The sequence below is a fragment of the Chrysemys picta genome, chromosome 14, assembly GCF_011386835.1.
Source record: "Chrysemys picta bellii isolate R12L10 chromosome 14, ASM1138683v2, whole genome shotgun sequence".
Taxonomy (NCBI): Eukaryota; Metazoa; Chordata; order Testudines; family Emydidae; genus Chrysemys; species Chrysemys picta.
This window is the reverse complement of record NC_088804.1, coordinates 35883080-35901620: the sequence shown is the minus strand read 5'-3', so window position 1 is coordinate 35901620 and position 18541 is coordinate 35883080. Positions and strand designations below refer to the sequence as shown.

The following is an 18541-nucleotide window of genomic DNA, read 5'->3' as shown; positions in this document are numbered from 1 at the left end:
AGTTCCAGATCATTGGGCCTTTTATGTCACTTTAATGTTTAGGGAGGCAGCTGGGGAAATATATTAGCTTATGCTCCAGTATTCATAGTGGATAGTTTATGGGCTAAATGAAGGACCAGGTTTCTTTTTTTAAATGGCTACCTGCAAAACTATTTCCGGAACTAGGGTATAATTAAATTAATTAAACTAAAATATTCATTAAATTATACATTGTAACACTAACTTGGCAGCAACCAATGAGGCACATTCGCAGACCTGTCTCTCCACGCTAACTGTCTGCAGGAAAGAACATTCACAAGGGAGACAGGCAGTGAAATAGATTCATTCCAGGACTTGTGGATTTTAAGATTAGACTGGTTGTTTCTTTTCATGAAAAATATAAACATATCTGCAATTGCTTCTAAGAGAAAACTAAGTGCTCATAAACTATGATCAATATGGCCCACTACAGTAGTAAGTAATTTCGTTATTTTTTCCTTTTAACCGACACTCAAATTACTCCACATCAAAGATTGTCACTGTTCATTTAATCTGAATGAACAGAGATAAGAAGGATTGGCAATTGCTTATTTTTACCATTATTCTTTTAAAGTAAAATAGAGAAGCTGACAAACTACAGTGTTTTTATCTTGCAACAAGAAAAGGGAGTTTGATGACTGATTTCTATTTTGCAGTCAAAGTTTTCAGTCTGATACACACTTTAATGAAATAATTTTGAGAGTTTAGGGTTTTTTTTATTCCAGAGTTGTTGATTGATAAGAATCTACAACAGCATCAACAAAATAATTACATCTTATAATATGCTTGTGAGACATACCAAGAGGTAATACTATCTGCATTAATAATAAAAAGACTCTGTACATCAACAGTTCATTTTACAGAGAGGATCTCAAAATGCCTTAAACATTAGTTAACTTCAATGAATTACTGTACTTCATAATACATAGATGGCTAAAACGAGGGACAGGGAAGTTAAGTAATTTACCAAGATGTCACAATAATGGGCCAGCTTCTCAGCTGGTGCAAACGTTCACAGTGAGCGTATACCTACACTGCAACTGGGAGGTGTGATTGCATCCCGTGTAGATTTAGCATAGGTGGCAACACTTGAGAATGTACCTAGGGTCCTGGGCAGCCGGGGCTAGGTCATGCAGCCATTCATACTGCTGAGGCTTCACTGCTATTGTTACTCCAGTGAGCTTTGGAAGACAGGATTAGAACTGAAAACAACCATGACAAATTGGAGAAATAGTCTAAATCTAACAAGATGAAACTCAGTAAAGACAAGTGCAAAGTACTTCACTAAGAAAGGAAAAATGAAGCACACAACTACAAAATGGAGAATAACTGTCTATATGGTAGTACTGTTAAAGGGATCTGGAGGTTATAGTAGATCATACATTGAATGAAAGTCAACAATGTAATGCATTTGTGAAAAAGGCTAATATCATTCTGGGCATATTAACAGGAGTGTTGTATGAAAGACACGGGAGATAATTGTCCCGGTCTTCTCGGCCCTGGTGATGTCTCAGCTGGGGTACTGTGTCCAGTCCTGGGTGCCACACTTGAGGAAAGATGGGGATAAATTAGAAAGAATCCATACGAGAGCAACAAAAACAATAAACTGTTTTGAAATCCTGACCTATGAAGAAAGGTTAAAAAAATGAATGTCTTTAGTCTTGAGAAAAGACGACTGGCTGGGATGTGGGGGGAAGGAACCCGGTAACGATCGTCAAATATGTAAGGGCTGTTATAAAGAGGACAGTGATCTATTGTTCTCCATGTCTACTGAGGTAGGACAAGACGTAATGGGCTTAATTTGCAGCAAGAGTTATTTAAATTAGATATTAGGAACATCTTTCTAACTATATGATAGTTAAGCTCTGGAATAGGCTTCTAAGTAAGGGAGGTTATAGAATCCCCGCCACTGAATGTTTTTAAAAACAGTTTGAACAAACACCCGTCAGAGAAGAACTAGGTAAGTTCATGGAAGATAAGGCCATCAATGCCTATTAGCCAGGATGGGCAGGGGTGGTGTCCCTAGCCTCTGTTTGTCAGAAGCTGGTAATGAGCAATAGGGAAAGGACCACTTGATCTGTTTTGTTCATTTCCTCTGGGGCACATGGCATTGGCCACTATTGTAATACAGGACACTGGGCTAGATGAACCTTTGGACTGACCCAGTATGGCTGTTCTTATGTTCAGAGATGATCTAGATTTGCTTGGTCCTGCTACAGTGCAGGGAACTGAACTTCTCAAGGTCCTTTCCATCCCTTCATGTCTATGATTCCAAACCTAGCAAATCTGCAGAGATCTGCGGTTAATCATATAGAGGCCCTCTCTCTCCACACCATCTCTCATCCCAGCCAGTCCTACCACCCCAGCTTCTTGGCAGTGGAACTTCACTACAGTTGTGCTATATAAGGGAATTCCTCTGTCCATGGTAGCCTCTAGGACTCCAATAGGATGCTGTTCTGTAGAAAAGATATTACACATTGTGACTACATTATCTTTTTTCATCTAATGTCTACAAGTCCAGAAGAGGAACAGCATGCACATCTTCTAGCTTGACCACTCTTACTAATAGCTTGCCCAATCCCCACCAGTCTGCCCCATTGAAGATATTCAGACTTGCAGTGAGATCTCTGTGGGATCTGAAACAGCAGAGCAGAAACACTATGTGTAGATTTAAGGAGGACAGGATCTGGATTATGTAATGTGCTACATACAGAGCCTGATCCTGGACTTCTAACTCATGCAAAAACACTATTGAACCTTATAACTGAATTGGGAGAGTAGGATCAAGTCTATAATGGTTTAGAAAAGAGACCAAATTAGATACATCAAAAAATGACCTTAAGAGTAATACACTGGCTTCATGGACTTTGTCCCTCATGGAACTTCTGAGTTGAAATGGAGTTAACTGAACACTCATTCTTAGCACAATTTTTTTTTTGAAGGGTAGAGGTTTCTAGGTCATTTGGTCTAAACTTGTTTATTCAACTATGCAGATAAAGATCTCATGTGGGAAAGTTAGATCATCTACCAGCTGCTGCAGGAATTTGTTTGAATACACAAATGAAAATGTGTTACTAAACAATCAATGTATTGTGGTGTTTGTTTAATGCTGTTGGTGGAGAAGTAAGAATTACCTACAAAACTTCTAAAAGCCAGAGAATATCTTTCCACAGAAAAATGCCAGGGAAGCCACACGGTCAAGAAACTCTGTATGGTGAACCTTGAACTTCCCTCAGGGAGGCTGGGACTCCTGGGAGTGTCACAGAGGAGACCATTTTTAATTCAATGTGAGCTATGTTGAGCTTTCTGTGGGTTGTAATTTTATTTATTTGTGGACTTTTGTTTCCCTTCCCCCTGCCTCACCCAACGTAAACTGCTTCCCAATACTCCCTCTGGAGTCTTGCAGCTTCACACTCCCCCCAAAGCAGGGCTGGGCCCAGAAGGGACCATACAACCCTACAGTAGGAGACTGAGAGCTAATGAATTACACCTCAAGAGATGCCTCACTGTGGAGGGTCGAGCTATGAGGACCAGCAGCACATCTGACTAACCAAACCTGTGCTAGTGTGGATGAGGCAAAGTAGATACATTAATAAAGGAAGCACTGACACTTTTACAGTGTTGCTGCAATTTGAAGATCCACACAGTGCTTAAGCAAGAGGTTTAACTTTACTCTACCTTGCGGCAACAGAAGCTGGTATGCACCACGCTCAGCACACATGACAGCCGTTTAACTTATTCTAATTACTACATTATGACTGAGCCCTTTCTGAATATCCAGATATTTGGGGGGGGGATTGTTTCCTACCCTGATCCGGAATTCCTTCCCGAGGTCTTCTGCTTAGATTTCTCAGATCCCTAAAGTATTCATAATAGATTACAATTTTCCCTGAGAGATTGTCTAGAGTTGCTAAATATGGCATGGGGTTTGAGATGTTACTATAATATATTTTTTAAAAGATAGGATCTATTGGGTTACATCCCCAGCTGGAAATAAATAAATAAAAGTGTAATTTTGGATACCGCGTCGGTATTCTGCTGAGGTTTCTCATAAGAGGAAACAGAAAAAAGCTATTTTCATAGAGCAGTTTGCCTTATTGTCCACTGAGCTCCCAAATACGGAAATTAACAGAAAAAGCATGTTCCTCAATGTAAACTAATTAGGCTAAGAATTCTTTGTTCTTTTATAATGCCTTTACAGTCCCTTCTCTATAGAATTATTATTTATAATCTGTTGTTTTGGTTACAGCGAGCAACTTGAGTCAGCATTCATAGGTTCCATTCCCAGCCTAACTCTGTTTATACTTTTGAGTAGGTCGCTCAGGTGTTGACCTTGCAAACATTTCCATCTGTACTTAACTTGAAGCAGGTGAGTAATGTCACACTTCATTGGGTCTAATCATCTTCTTAAAGTTAAGCATGAGTGTTTGTCTAAAAGATAGTACTATCCTTTCTTTTCCTGCAGTCTCCTGCCTCATTTGCTACACACTTTCCAACTTCTGCAGCAAATGCTGGACAAACAAACAGCCTCATCCACCACTCAACTCTTGATTCATTCCCTGAATACCCTCTATGCACAGATCTGTCATGTCCCCGGCAGTGCTTTGGCTAGTGGCTGATCCGTTGGGTTCAGGAAGGAATCTTCCCCACCCTGCAGGTTAGCATGAGCCATCAGGATTATTCCACCTTCCCCAAAGGGTCAGGGGTGGGGATTCCAAGTGCTATATTGGTTAGTTTCCTGCTACTTTGTGGAAGAGGTGTCCAGTACACAGTTTTTTGTGAGCCAGTGTATCGCTATTACACCCTTATAGAAGCCTTTGGTTTAGACCAACTGTGATGCATACGGATGAGCTTGGTGTTGACTTCAAATAGTTGCATAGATTGAAGTACCCTTCATCCAGACTCTCAACTTTTGCAGGAGGAAGAGGTGGACTAGGGTCTCTGGTCCTGCACTGAGTTCCACAGCCTAGAATGGACGGGTCGCTAAGGGTAACTTTCGTTATATGATGGGACCAATGCATACTGCTCTGGGCTGGGATACTGCTTGGTATCTATGTTATGTTCTAACCTTGTACAGCTATAGATGGTTATTTAAGCAGTTAAATAAAGTGCCTACCTGCCTTTAAGCTTACCAAATGTATGCTTCATTTGACTCCTCTGTAATGTCCACATCAAGTTCACATATCTTAGAAGTGAGTAGCAGAAACCCTACTGTGACAGGGGCTGGCCCTCTGGCCAGACCACCAGTTGAGTTTGCCCCCTTATGGGGTAAGAGTCCAACTATTTATATATAAAATCCAACTTCCCCACAGAAGAAAGGGTCTTCTGCCCACCTCCAGGGCTCTTGTGGGTGGCACACTCTTGATTCAGGTCTTGTCTCTATCCCCAAGTGTGGGAGGGGAAGAGGGTTTTGCACTCCATTCATGAAAGGGTGGTTTGTAGGAGAGCCAGGGCCTATCCCTTCCATCAAGTCCCAACCCAAGATCATAAAGGAGGCAGCGATAGCAAACACATTTGCATTCTGGGAAACTTCCTACCACTTACTTTCCCAGTCCCAGGCATGGTCAAAAACCTCACAAATGATCCACCAAAGTTAGAGAGAAGGGCTCCCTAGCCCCAGGGAAAGGGGCTAGTGCCTCTTCTAGGCCTGGGATAGCGGTTGCTTACAGACCTCTCCCTGCAGCCAGGACTTCTACTGTATCCTTACTCAGGAGCTCCCAGGATCGGTCTCTCCTCCTCTCCTGATTACCCCACTTCTGGGCTGTCTGGCTCTCTTTAAAGCTCCCCTCCTCCAGCTGAAGCAGGTTCTGCAGGTGCAGCATAGCAGTTACCTAGGCCCAGAACTGCTTCTTAACCCCTGTCTGGCCCAGGGTAGGGTTTATACAAGCCCACCACACATCTTTTCAACAATCGCTATACTGAATGTGGATTTACACTCGCACCATATAATGGGCATTAAAAATGTTTTAAACTAATTGCCAATTGTTACACAAATGCCTAATGGACCCAGTCTACCTAAAAAAAACCTAACAGCACATAGAGTTTCATTTTAAAAACACGAAGCTGTTCAGCGTGAAAAAGAAAACGGTGAGAAACGGATTGTAAGGGGCAACATTCTATTCTTGGATGTTCAGGGCAGAATTTGACACTAAATAACTTACTCTCTCCATTGAGTTCTGCATATATAGGGAGAGCTGGAATTCAGAGTCAAGTGAGAGTTGTGTGCATGGAGGGCGAAATTCACCCCTGTGCAGAAGAACAGTATAAGTATCATGCACCACCTGAGACTTACTTACTGTTATTTTGGGGACCATTTTAAGGTCTCATAGGGGACTTAGGTGGTGCGTGGAACTTTTGCTGGTCCTCTGCACAGGGGTGAATTTCTCCCGTATTAAACTGATTTCTATTTGAAAATGTGATTAATACAACTTTAGAATTTTACATGTTTAACTTCTGGGATTAGATCCTGATCTCACTGCAAGCAGTGGCAAACTTCCCATTGACTTAATGAAGTATAGATTTCACTCTGGAATGGATAGAAATTTTACAGCTAAAAGATAAACTGTAACACATCCCAGGTTTAGAACAGAGCTAAAATAAAACAAACCCTTAAATCTGAATGATACCACTATAATAATAATGGATACAAACATTGCTTCACTGTTTCTTACAATTTTAAAAATAACAAGCCTTAAAATTCATTCATCGATATATATAAAATTCCACCCACCTCCAATAATTAAGGGGAATGATAAACTAACGGTCTTCTTTCATAAATTACTTTATATATTATATAATACAAATTATGGAGATTGCATTTGGCTCCATGTCATTCAGCATTTAACAATATAATTTACATAGTGTAACTATTCAGTCAGGCTTTAGAATTTTAGGACAAAGGACTTTTAAACTTTAAGAGTTTATGACTTTGAACACAAAGGGTATTTATTTATTAATGCAGGTTTTCATAGTCTTGTGTATTTCTTAAGGTGCAATACATTAATAAAGTAAAATAAAATAGAACATGAAATGGTCCTATCAATTTTTTTTTAAAGCTTGGAATATTCTTCTAAAATTATTTAAGAATTCCAAGTGGGTCTATTTTATTATAGCAGTTTATAGTAGTTCCTTCTGTAGTTAAATTGAATAAACAGTCCCCTGTATAGATCCTTTTTACTCTCAAAAATGTTGAAAGAATTTTCCTCAGGGATGCAATTTTTCACACTTGTTCTGTGCTCATAAATGTATTTTGTTTTGGAAAAATTCAACCATTTATGAGTTATACTCCTAGAATAACTTGTGAAGAGAATCAACAAAATATTGCTTCCCTGAACTTAATGTCGAAATGCTCTTAGTTGACATTGTAGTGCCTTTGCTAAACATTAAACAAAAAAATCATTTGAGTTCATAAAGTTATGAATGATTAGAAATAAGATTTGGAGACAATATAGTGGAAACATTTTGTAACTCTGCAAGTCAACAGTTAGGCCTGGTCTATGCTTAAAATTTAAGTTGATATAGCTAAGACGGTCATGCATATGAAAAATGCATATCCCTTGTCCCGTAGCTCTGCCACCCTAACCTCCCATGTAGATGCAGTTAGATCGATAGAAGAATGCTTTAGTCAACCAAGCTACTGGTGCTCAGGAGGTGGTGTTCCTATAGTGACTGAAAAACTTCTGGTATTAGAATGCACATACATGCCTAGCTGTGTGAGCATACAATATACATGCATAACAATTACCTTGACATCAACCAAACTATTCAAATATTTGCAGGATTGGGATCTCTGACTATATATATAGCATGTGACTAGCAGAGCACAGTGGGATAAGGTTTTCCCATCCCGTGAAAATTTTCAACAATTTTAAAATATTTCCTATTCCAAATTGGGACAAAAAGTCAACATCTGGAAAAATGATCATGAACCAAACATGTAAAAAAATTCAGCTTGGCTCAGACAAAACATTTCATTGATATAATTTTGAAACATTAAGTTTGATTTGACCATTTTTTATTCTTAACATTATTTTATTATGATTAACTTGAATTAAACTGAAAGGCATTTGTAACGGAAAACCCAGAATTTTTCATTTCAACAATTTTGAAACTTTTAAAAATCATTTTCAAGTCAAAAATTCGCTGAAACTGACCATTTTCCATGAAAAGTTTCAGTTTTGACAATCTGGCATTTTCTGATGAAAAATTCTCAAACAGCATTAGAAAGTAGTATTTTAAGTCACATGTTATTGTTCCTGTTCTTGTATTGCCAGCCACAAACTTTCAAAAATTATTAGTTAGGCCCCCAAAATTATGAAAACCCGGACGTATTTTTTTTGGAAAAAAATAATACATTTGAATTTTTTTTGTAAATATCTTCTGATTTTTCAGTCCTCACAGTGCACTGAGGTCACATTTGCAAACCTTCCTCTGCAATCATAAGGGCTAGAAAATTTTTTTTTAATACATGAAAGGTGCGATTTTCACACAATCGTTTGCCTCCAGGAGGTGGAACTTTAAGTAAAACATCAAATATCTTGAGATTTGCAATAAAACATAACAGTTGACAGCACTAATATTCTCTCACCGGATAACAAACTTCTAAAATGAGAAAATAGCCAATTATTTCTGATGAGTAGCATCTAACAAATAGAGTCTTCTTGTTCAAATATAAATGTGCAGAATAGGTAAAAATCACCCTTGTGCAGAAAGTCAGCACAAGGACTGTGCACCACTTATGTCTCACTTAAGCCCCAGCACAGGATGTTCAGTGGTACATAGCCCCTTGTGCTAGTCCTCTGGATGAGGCACACATCCATGAAGAACACCTGTTTCCCAGACATTTATGCCAATCAAAACCAAAGCATTCATACTAATGTTTGTGAATAAAAGGGGGCATGAACATGATCAAACCAAACATCTGTTCAGAATTCAATAAATGATCATGGCATTTGACCAAATAGTCAAACTTCTCTAGGAAGGCTGCAAATTGTTTTATGAAAATGAAATATTAACGAGTTTTATTCTCTATAGTAGCAGTGAGGCCATACATTATGGACTTCTCAAGGGGAACCTGAGAGATAATCTGAAAGGTAATCTTTAATGAGGGATCAGTAGTGGATTGTTTCCATGTTCCAAAGACCTTATAAAACTTTTCCTTGTCATGCTTCAAATGGATTAATTCATTCTTTTACAGCGTATTATCTTAGTTAATGTCTCCAAGCTGCAAGCTTCTGCTTGACCTTCCTTATAACTCCTCCCCATGCACCTTCCCAAATCTATAATGGCAAGTAATGGTCTAAAAGACTATATATGACACTTCACTGAATAATGCATCTTTTATAAAATGGCCATGCTTCTTGCAGATTAATATGCATATCAAAAGTAACTCTATACTTTCTAAAAGCCATATTAGACTACAAGAGATATGCAGCCATGAATTATGGCTTTTTTCTAACATTCTGTTTTTAAATGATAGTATCTTAACTTCAGCTTACCTCAAGATACAAGTAATAATAATAAAAACTCTGATAAGGAACCACAAAACATATAGGTGGGAATCAGAAGATTCTTCATATCATATAACATGAAATACTCTCTAATTTATGATGAAGGCTGAATTTTCTTGACAGTTTCCTATTTAACTTATACACAGCTATTTCTCTTACTCAGTCATCTCTGTTATTATCCCAAATAGTAAATGCTTAGCAGCAACCTTCAAAATCTCCAGCAACGTAGAGCAATAACTTTTATAGTGTATAATATTATTAAAATCATGACAATAAACAGAGTACAACCCCAAATGGAAGCTTTATTCGGAAGACCACTTGCATATCTAACTTTTGTTTAAAAAAATGACCGCTATCTACAAATCAACCGTGTAACATAATTTTATCAATGTAAGGCAAGTAAATAAATATACATACTGCATGTGCAATATGAGTATGTATGAACATCCTCACTCTCCTTATGGCAGAGATCTTGGAAGTTGCCAGGGCATTTTGGAGTGTCCAGCAACAGCAGCCATTTCTGCGCAAACTCAGATCCAATACAAAATAAAAAGCAAGAACTGGTGGTATGCTAGGTATGCTTAGAAATACTCATGTTAAAAATTAAAGAGAATAATTGGCTCATAAATATGATTTATTATAAAACACAGCTATCAGAGGCACCCATCATAACTGCTGTGTAGAGGAGTTGCATATACAAATATGTAACGTTGTTCATCAGTATGTAGTAGCAATAAAGTTATTGTTGTTGAATCTTGCAAATGGCTTCCTAGTCAGACAGCTCCTAACAGGCCACTGAGAAGGCTAAAGACAGGTTTCAGAGAAGCAGCCGTGTTAGTCTGTATCCGCAAAAAGAACAGGAGTACTTGTGGCACCTTAGAGACTAACAAATTTATTAGAGCATAAGCTTTCGTGGACTACAGCCCACTTCTTCGGATGCATACAGAGTGGAATAAATCCGAAGAAGTGGGCTGTAGTCCACGAAAGCTTATGCTCTAATAAATTTGTTAGTCTCTAACGTGCCACAAGTACTCCTGTTCTTTTTGAGAAGGCTAAAGTTCACAATAATTACAGAACTCGCAGTAAAGCTGAGAATTTCAAAGTAGGTGGATGCTCAGTTTCTACAATCCCTTAGCTTAAAAAAGTTGAACCTGCTAATTATATTACCATATAAGAAATGAATGAAATAAAAACAAGCTAAAAATACATCTTCAGCCTCTTGTGATTTAGTGCATGGCAATATACACAACATTTGCAATGCAGGCAAGTTAACAGTGCTCTGAGGAATAATACTGTGGCCAAAGAGAACTAATGCGATCCTGGGATGCATAAACACAGGAATCTCAAGGAGTAGAAGAAAGGTTATTCTACTTCTATATTTGGCACTGGTGCAATCGTTGCTAGAATATTGTGTTCACTTCTGGAGCCCACAGTTCAAGAAGGATGTTGATAAATTGGAGAAGGTTCAGAGAAAAGCCATGAGAATGATTAAAGAATTAGAAGATATGCCTTCTAGTAACAGACCCAAAGAGTTCAATATATTTAGCTTAACAAAGAGGGTGGGAGTTGATTACAGTCTAAGTATCTACATGAGGAACAAATATTTAATAATGGGCTCTTCAATCTAGCAGGTCTAATACAATTTAATGGCTGGAAGCTGAAACTAGACAAATTCCGACTGAAATAAGGTGTAATTTTTTAACAGTAAGAGTAATTAGCCATTGGAACAATTTACCAATGGTTGAGGTGGATTCTCAATCACTGACAATTTTTAAATCAAGATTAAATATTTTCTAAAATATCTGTTCTAGGAATTATTTTGGGGAAGTTCTATGCCTATGTTGTAGAGGATGTCAGATTAGAGGATCACAATGGTTCCTTCTGCCTTGGAATCTATGAATATATGAATGCAAATACTTTAACTGTCAGGCTCCTACATTGGAGTTGGGGCAGAAAGGTTTTCAACCCTACTTTCCATCTATGCCTCCACAAAGGAGCCAAACACTATATCCATTAGTGTTTCTCTATAGCTGGTCAGGAAAAACTGAAAAAACAAAAGCAAAAATGTTTTTAATGGGAAAACAAAAACAAAACAATCCAACAAAAACAGAATTTATCCCTTTTGTCAGAAAGTCATTTCAATTGACAAAACATTTCAATAGAAAACTTTTGACCAAGAGTCATATGTGTTTTAAAGATACCTCTAGCTTTGTACTGAGATGCAAGTGTATCCCCTAAAGAAAGTCTTGTAGGCATTTAGCTTCTGCATTAGTTCAAAGGACTAATGAAATAAGGAAGATTGTATTAATTCTACTGGGCATGGTTCATAAAGGAATCTATAGATTGGACCCTGCTGTCTGGTTTGCAAACAGTGGAAGTGAGCAGGGGTGTCATAGCACCAGTAAAGTCTAGGTAAGCAGCATATTGGTGGTAAAGAAACCATCATGCAAATTATGCATCTACATAGAACCTAAGCCACTGAACTGAGCACTGAAAAGATGCCACTATTCGCTGCCCACAATTGATGACATCTTGCCAGAACTCTCCAAAGCCAGAATCTTTATGGTTTGTGAGGTGAAAAATGGATTTGGGCACATAAGCCTGGATAAAGAATCCAGCATGCTGACAAAGTTTGCAACACCATTTGGTCATTACGGAAGGCTATGCATGCCGATTGGCATAAGCCAAGAACCAGAGGTGTTCCAGAGAAGACTCACCAAAGCACTGGAAGGACTGCCTGGGGTGAAAATAACGGAAGATGATATCCGCATTTTAGGTGAAGGGAGCAATGAAACAGAAGGTGAATGAGACCATGAAAGAAAACGATACGTTTTCTACAGAAATACAGAGACGAGAATATAAAACTCAACCCCCCAAAAATGTGACTCAAACAGCTTGAAGTGACATACATTGGACATCTGTCCACAGCAGAGGGCCTGAAAGCAGATTCCCAACAAGATCAAGCTCTCGTGGATGTGACAGAGGCACAGTGCTTCACAGTAACGATACATTTTCTGTTCCAGTTCTGTCCACACTTGGCTGAAGTAGCATAACCCGTATGTTAGCTCACAAGGCAGAATGTTGGGTGAGATTGGGCAGGTCCTCAACAGCAAGCATTTGACATGCCGAAACAAATTATAATGGATACTCCTGTCCTGAAGTACTATGAGCCAGGAGAGCCACTGATATTCCAGTGTGATGCACTGTAGAGAGGAATAGGTGCAGCTATTTTCTGTTTTGCAAGAGCAGCTGGTCACTTATATTAGCAGAGCCCTGTCAGAGACCGACTGTGGCTGTGGTATTTGAAGAGAAGTAATTGCCTCAGTACACCTATGGCTACTCATTAATAGTGTAATCAGATTACGAACCTCTAGAGACAAGAATGGCAAAGCCCCTTTCTTATTGCTCCAAAGAGATTTCAGTGCTTGTTGATGTGCCTACAGCATTACCAGGTAGAGATCAGATATTGTCCAGGGTGGTTACTAGTGTTAGCTGACACCCTGAGCAGGGCATATATACCCAGCATGAGTGAGCTGGGGGAATCAACACTGAATCCATTAACATGCTGTGCTATCTCCCAGCTTCAACAGTGTAGAGGTTGGAAATCAAAGAGGCTACGGAAAAGGATGTCCAATCACAGGCAGCCAAGAGAGCAATAGTCGCAGGATGGCCGGAAGACAAAAGCCAAGTACCCGTAGAAGCAGAACCATATTTTCAAATTAAAGATGAGCTGAGCATGCAGGATGGAATCATATTTTGAGAAGAGAGGGCTACTGTCCCTGCCTCACTGCATGCAACAAAACACATACCCCTGGGCATTGACAGCTGTCTTAGATGGGCTCAAAAGTGTGTTTACTGACTGGGAATAGATACACAATTCCACTTCTTGATAAAAGGGTGTGACACCTGCCGGTCATGTGATAACTGCCAGCAGAAAAATACTGTTACCACAGTGGGTCTCAAACGTTTTTTTTTACTGGCGACCTCTTTCACACAGCAAGCCTCTGAGTGTGATCCCCCTAATAAATTAAACACACTTTTTAATATATTTAACATCATTATAAATGCTGGAGGCAAGCAGGGTTTGGGGTGGAGGTTGACAGCTCGTGATCCCCCATGTAATAACCTCGCAACCCCCTCAGGGGACCTGACCTCCTGTTTGAGAACCTCTGTGTTACCACATGAACTCCCCACCCAACCATGGGAAAAGGTGTACTTAACTACAGTAGAATACTAGTCACATTTTTGGGAGGCTGATGACCTGCCTGATACAAAAAGCAAGCCAGTGATTGGCACACTGCAGGCCCACTTTGTGAAATATGGTGTTCTGGACCATCTGTTCACTGACAACAGACTCCAATTTGCCTCAGAAGAATGCAAGGAATTTGCATACAAATGGGAGTTTGATCACCACACTACCTTGCCAGCATACCCTCAGAGATATGGCAAAGTGGAATCAGCTTTGAAAACAGTTAAGAGACTGTTGCACAAACCTCCTTCTTCTGGTTCAGACAACTTGTTAGCATTTCTGGAACACACGTATACCCTAAAACAGGGGTGCCAAAACAGTCCAACACAGGCATAGATGGGAAGAAGGACCAAAACCCTGCTACCAGTGAGGAGATATCTGCCTCAGCAAGAAGGATGGGGACATTGTCGAGAGAAGATGACCAACAATCAGAGAAAGCAGGCACTAGTGTGTGACAGGTCAGCCAAGGACTTACCAGCCCTGGAGACAGGCACACGTGTGAGGGTACAGCCATTAGAGAGACACCAGAGGAGTGGACTAAAGGATTCATGAGGGGTGCAGTGGTACTCAGGTCATATGAGGTGACTACTTAAGAGGAACAAGTGATCTGAAGGAACAGGCACTTACAAGCCAGCAGACGCAATCACAGAATGGAAAGACAGCAAATCATCCAGAGGCCAACCAATAGGCAGGGAGGAGTCTCCACAGACAGTTTGCTAGACTCTGAGACAGGTGACAGGGAGACAGAGATAGGTCACTCCGAGTGTGGTCACTTGCTGAGAAGATGAGACTATCATCAGTTGAATCTATGGTAAAGACAAGTTTCTCACTTGGCTATGTGCTAGCAACCTATGGCCAAAGGGGCACCAGGTGGGGCGGGGGAGTCTAGCCATAAATTATTTGTTCAAAATGTTTAAAGGTTTGTAAAATAGGAAAGGTTATCATGATTAGTGGAACTGCAGTCAGAAGACCCATGTTTCCTGGAGGGACTGTCACTGAAGGGAACACAAGTGGAACAGGTATCAGAGGGGTAGCCGTGTTAGTCTGAATCTGTAAAAAGTAACAGAGGGTCCTGTGGCACCTTTAAGACTAACAGAAGTATTGGGAGCATAAGCTTTCGTGGGTAAGAACCTCACTTCTTCAGATGCAAGTAATGGAAATCTCCAGAGGCAGGTATAAATCAGTATGGAGATAACGAGGTTAGTTCAATCAGGGAGGGTGAGGTGCTCTGCTAGCAGTTGAGGTGTGAACACCAAGGGAGGAGAAACTGCTTCTGTAGTTGGATAGCCATTCACAGTCTTTGTTTAATCCTGATCTGATGGTGTCAAATTTGCAAATGAACTGGAGCTCAGCAGTTTCTCTTTCGAGTCTGGTCCTGAAGTTTTTTTGCTGTAAGATGGCTACCTTTACATCTGCTATTGTGTGGCCAGGGAGGTTGAAGTGTTCTCCTACAGGTTTTTGTATATTGCCATTCCTGATATCTGACTTGTGTCCATTTATCCTCTTGTGTAGTGACTGTCCAGTTTGGCCAATGTACATAGCAGAGGGGCATTGCTGGCATATGATGGCATATATAACATTGGTGGACGTGCAGGTGAATGAGCCGGTGATGTTGTAGCTGAGTGGGACAGGGAATGTGACATAGTAGGCTAGAAGCATCTCAGCCACATGGACAGAGCAGCCCACAGGATTTAATAAAGTTCCACTTGTTCAACTTAACGTGCATTCATCTTCACTCTTTGCACATGAAACACTCAACACCAGGAGAACAACTTTTCAAAAAGTGTTAGATACTTTGCTTCCATTCACTAATAAAAAGAAGAAGAGAGAAGATTTGTGCAAGCTGTCAAGAAAGAAGAGACTCTAAGGCAGCGGTTCTCAAACTTAATTGCACTGTGATCCCCTTCTGACAACCAAAATTACTATACGAACCTGGGAGGGCTGGGGGGGCGGGTGGGGGCGGCAAAGCCCGAGCCTGCCCGAGCGCTGCCACCCCGGGTGGCGGGGCCAAAGCTGAAGCCCAAGAGCTTCTTCCCTGGGTTGGGGGCATATAATCTTAGCCCTGGAAAGCGGGACTCGGGCTTCAACATCAGGCCCAGGCATTGGGGCTTGGGGCCTGGACCCCAGCAAGTCTAACACCAGCTTTGATGACCCCATTAAAATGGGGTCACAACCCACTTTGGGGTCCTGACCCACAGTTTAAGAAACCTGCTCTAAGGGTATCTGCTGGCATTCACACTTCTGCAGCCAAGATCATATCAGACAGCTTTGGTCACTATCTCGTGTCATCCCAGGACTCATTAGAAAGGTTTGAGGGAGAGTATGCCTGGGCACAGACTTGGGGGGAAAACTAAACAAATCCCTGTCAGCAAATTTCTGCGAGAGATTTTATCTAGTGCCGGGCATCACTCTTCAGTATCAAGCCATTAAAACAGTTGGCAGCAGTGCATGCTACTGGCTCATTGATGACCCACTTTCGTGCAGCCTATTTTGTTTAGAAAAAGTTCAGAAAATCTTGAATATTAAGCCTCTTTTCAAGCTATAATGATCATGGAGATTAGCTCTGATCAGCAGTTTTAGGCCATATGTAAATTCTGTGTCCCAAGGCATAGTAGCTGACTATAAAACTTTTTTCTTTCTTTCTCTCTCTTGCCTTTTTTTTTTTTTGGGTTAGCTGTGATAAGGAGACTGCCTCATAGAACCTCATTACTATTGGTCCATACCATCTACTTAGCATTCAACAGGTCAGAATTCTTAGAGCATGTCAAGGACTAGCCTTCAGCTACGGTTTACTAGCTTTGAAAGAGCATATTATTTAAGCATTAAAAAAAAATCTAATTCTGGTTCCCTTAATTAATCCTTTTTTATGTGTTCCAGCTCTTTGGCTTCTGCAGCCTGAGCTAACTTAATAGCATTTAGATAGACTGTCCCCCTGTCCTTCCCCCACACTTGCTGATAAAAAAATCCAAAATGAGAACTTGAGACAGCAGGGGCTTGGAAGGGATGCCATCCCCCCCCCCTTTTTTTTTCTCATTCCCACTGCCAAGGAAATAATATTTAAGGCCCTCAAGACTGGCCTCAGCTACCTCAGATTCACCACTCATAACTCACTGAAAATAGCAATGTTCTTCTGTGGCAATACAGCTGCTATTTCTCAGAGTGAGCCTGAGTGAAGTCATTCTCTGTTGAGGGTGCTGTAATGTGGAACCTCCTACTGGATGAGGTGACACAGGTCTTTTTCAGAGCATACTGATTGACTCACCATTTTGGAAAAGCTTTCCCATAAAACCGAAGACATGAAAATTCAGTAATGAATACCACAGTAAACATAAGAACAGCAGTACTGGGTCAGACTAAAGGTCCATCTAGCCCAGTATCCTGTCTTCCAACAGTGGCCAATGCCAGGTGCTCTAGAGGGAATGAACAGAACAGGTAATTATCAAGTGATCCACCCTGTCACCCATTCCCAAACAAAAGCTCCTAACCTATTATGGGCATTTCTGCCTGAATTTTGGCACCTGTATATGGTGCTCAGATACTATGCTGAAGGGAGCTCCAGAAGTATAGTGGATAATTCCTAATATCACTGTTTTGGGAAAGGGCACCAAAATGAAACGTTTTCCCTAATGACTGTATTGACAAGTTAACAGTCAAAATGTAGGCAGAGAAATCAATTCTTAAATGTTGTGAATAAAAGGAAAAGTCACAAACTTAATTCTAAAAGTCTTCCTCACAAGAACAAACTGGAAGGAGATAGAGTTCTATTTAATAAGGATGAAGTCTGAGGTTGACCATCTCTGCCTTCACTTATTGGATGCAGCTGTGGCAATGAGAAAATAAGAGCTGAAGGGTGGATAAACTACATTATCTTAGCTACCAAGGACAAGACTTTAAAAATATAAAACGGGGGTGGAAAAGTGCTGATTCCTTGAAGATTTCTCTCTTGCTCTCTCTCTCTCTTTTTTTTTTTTTTTTTTTGCGTGCTAAGAGCATATGGTCAAATTCACAACCTGTGTAAACTGGTGTAGCTTCCATGAAGTCAACAGACCTGTGCCAGTTTACAGTAGCTGAGAATCGCTGAATGAGACTCAAACTATAAAATATGTCTGTGGTCACCTTTTATCATATCAAGGTTACAGATTTGTTAAAAAAAAAAAAGAAAGAAAGAAAAAAAAAAACCCCAGAAACCAAGATATATTTCAACTTGAAAGCAAAAAGGCAAAACTTTTTAAATTAAGAAAGCAAGAAGTTTGCAAAAAAATGTTTGCAAGCATGTCCAAATAGTAATTTATACAATTTCATGACCCATTACACTTTCTGCAAGAAATGCTGAGGGGCCAGTATTGCTTTTGCTGTCAGTAGCTGTGGTCCCACTGTTTCTCACACTTGGTAATTGAATGCTCATGGAAGACAGCTTTTCCCATCCCCCAAATCATCCCCCCTCATCACCAAGCAGGTCTTACTATAATCCCAAATGGCGTCAGACCTGTAGGGTATGTCTACACTGCCGCTGGGAGGTGTGATTCCCAACATGGGTAGAAAGACACACACTAGCGCTGCTCAAGCAAGCGCACTAAAATAGCAGCATGGATATGGTGGCATGGGTGTCAATTCAGGCTAGCCACAAGTCCAAGCTCACCTGATTCCCTAGGTCTAACCTTGCGTAGCTAGCTTGTGTTGCCACCCATTCAGTAACATCCACACTGCCATTTTTAGCACACTAGTTTGAGCACAGCTAGGGCAAGCATGGATACCTGTGCTGGAA

The 18541-nt window shown here is 40.3% G+C and overlaps 1 protein-coding gene across 2 annotated transcripts in view; it reads right to left on the bottom strand.

The window, feature by feature from the left end:
- CDH13 (cadherin 13) overlaps nt 1-18541 on the bottom strand; it is a 752462-nt gene that overhangs the window by 273956 nt on the left and 459965 nt on the right. Inside the window, exon 7 of one of the 2 annotated variants that reach the window (XM_042852124.2) lies at nt 719-1564. The exons of the other annotated variant lie outside the window; for it this stretch is intronic. Coding sequence (XP_042708058.1) covers nt 1413-1564 — 152 coding nt within the window. The 3' untranslated portion in view covers nt 719-1412. Of the gene's footprint in view, nt 1-718; nt 1565-18541 lie in introns of those variants that run through there. 2 annotated transcript variants of the gene reach the window in all.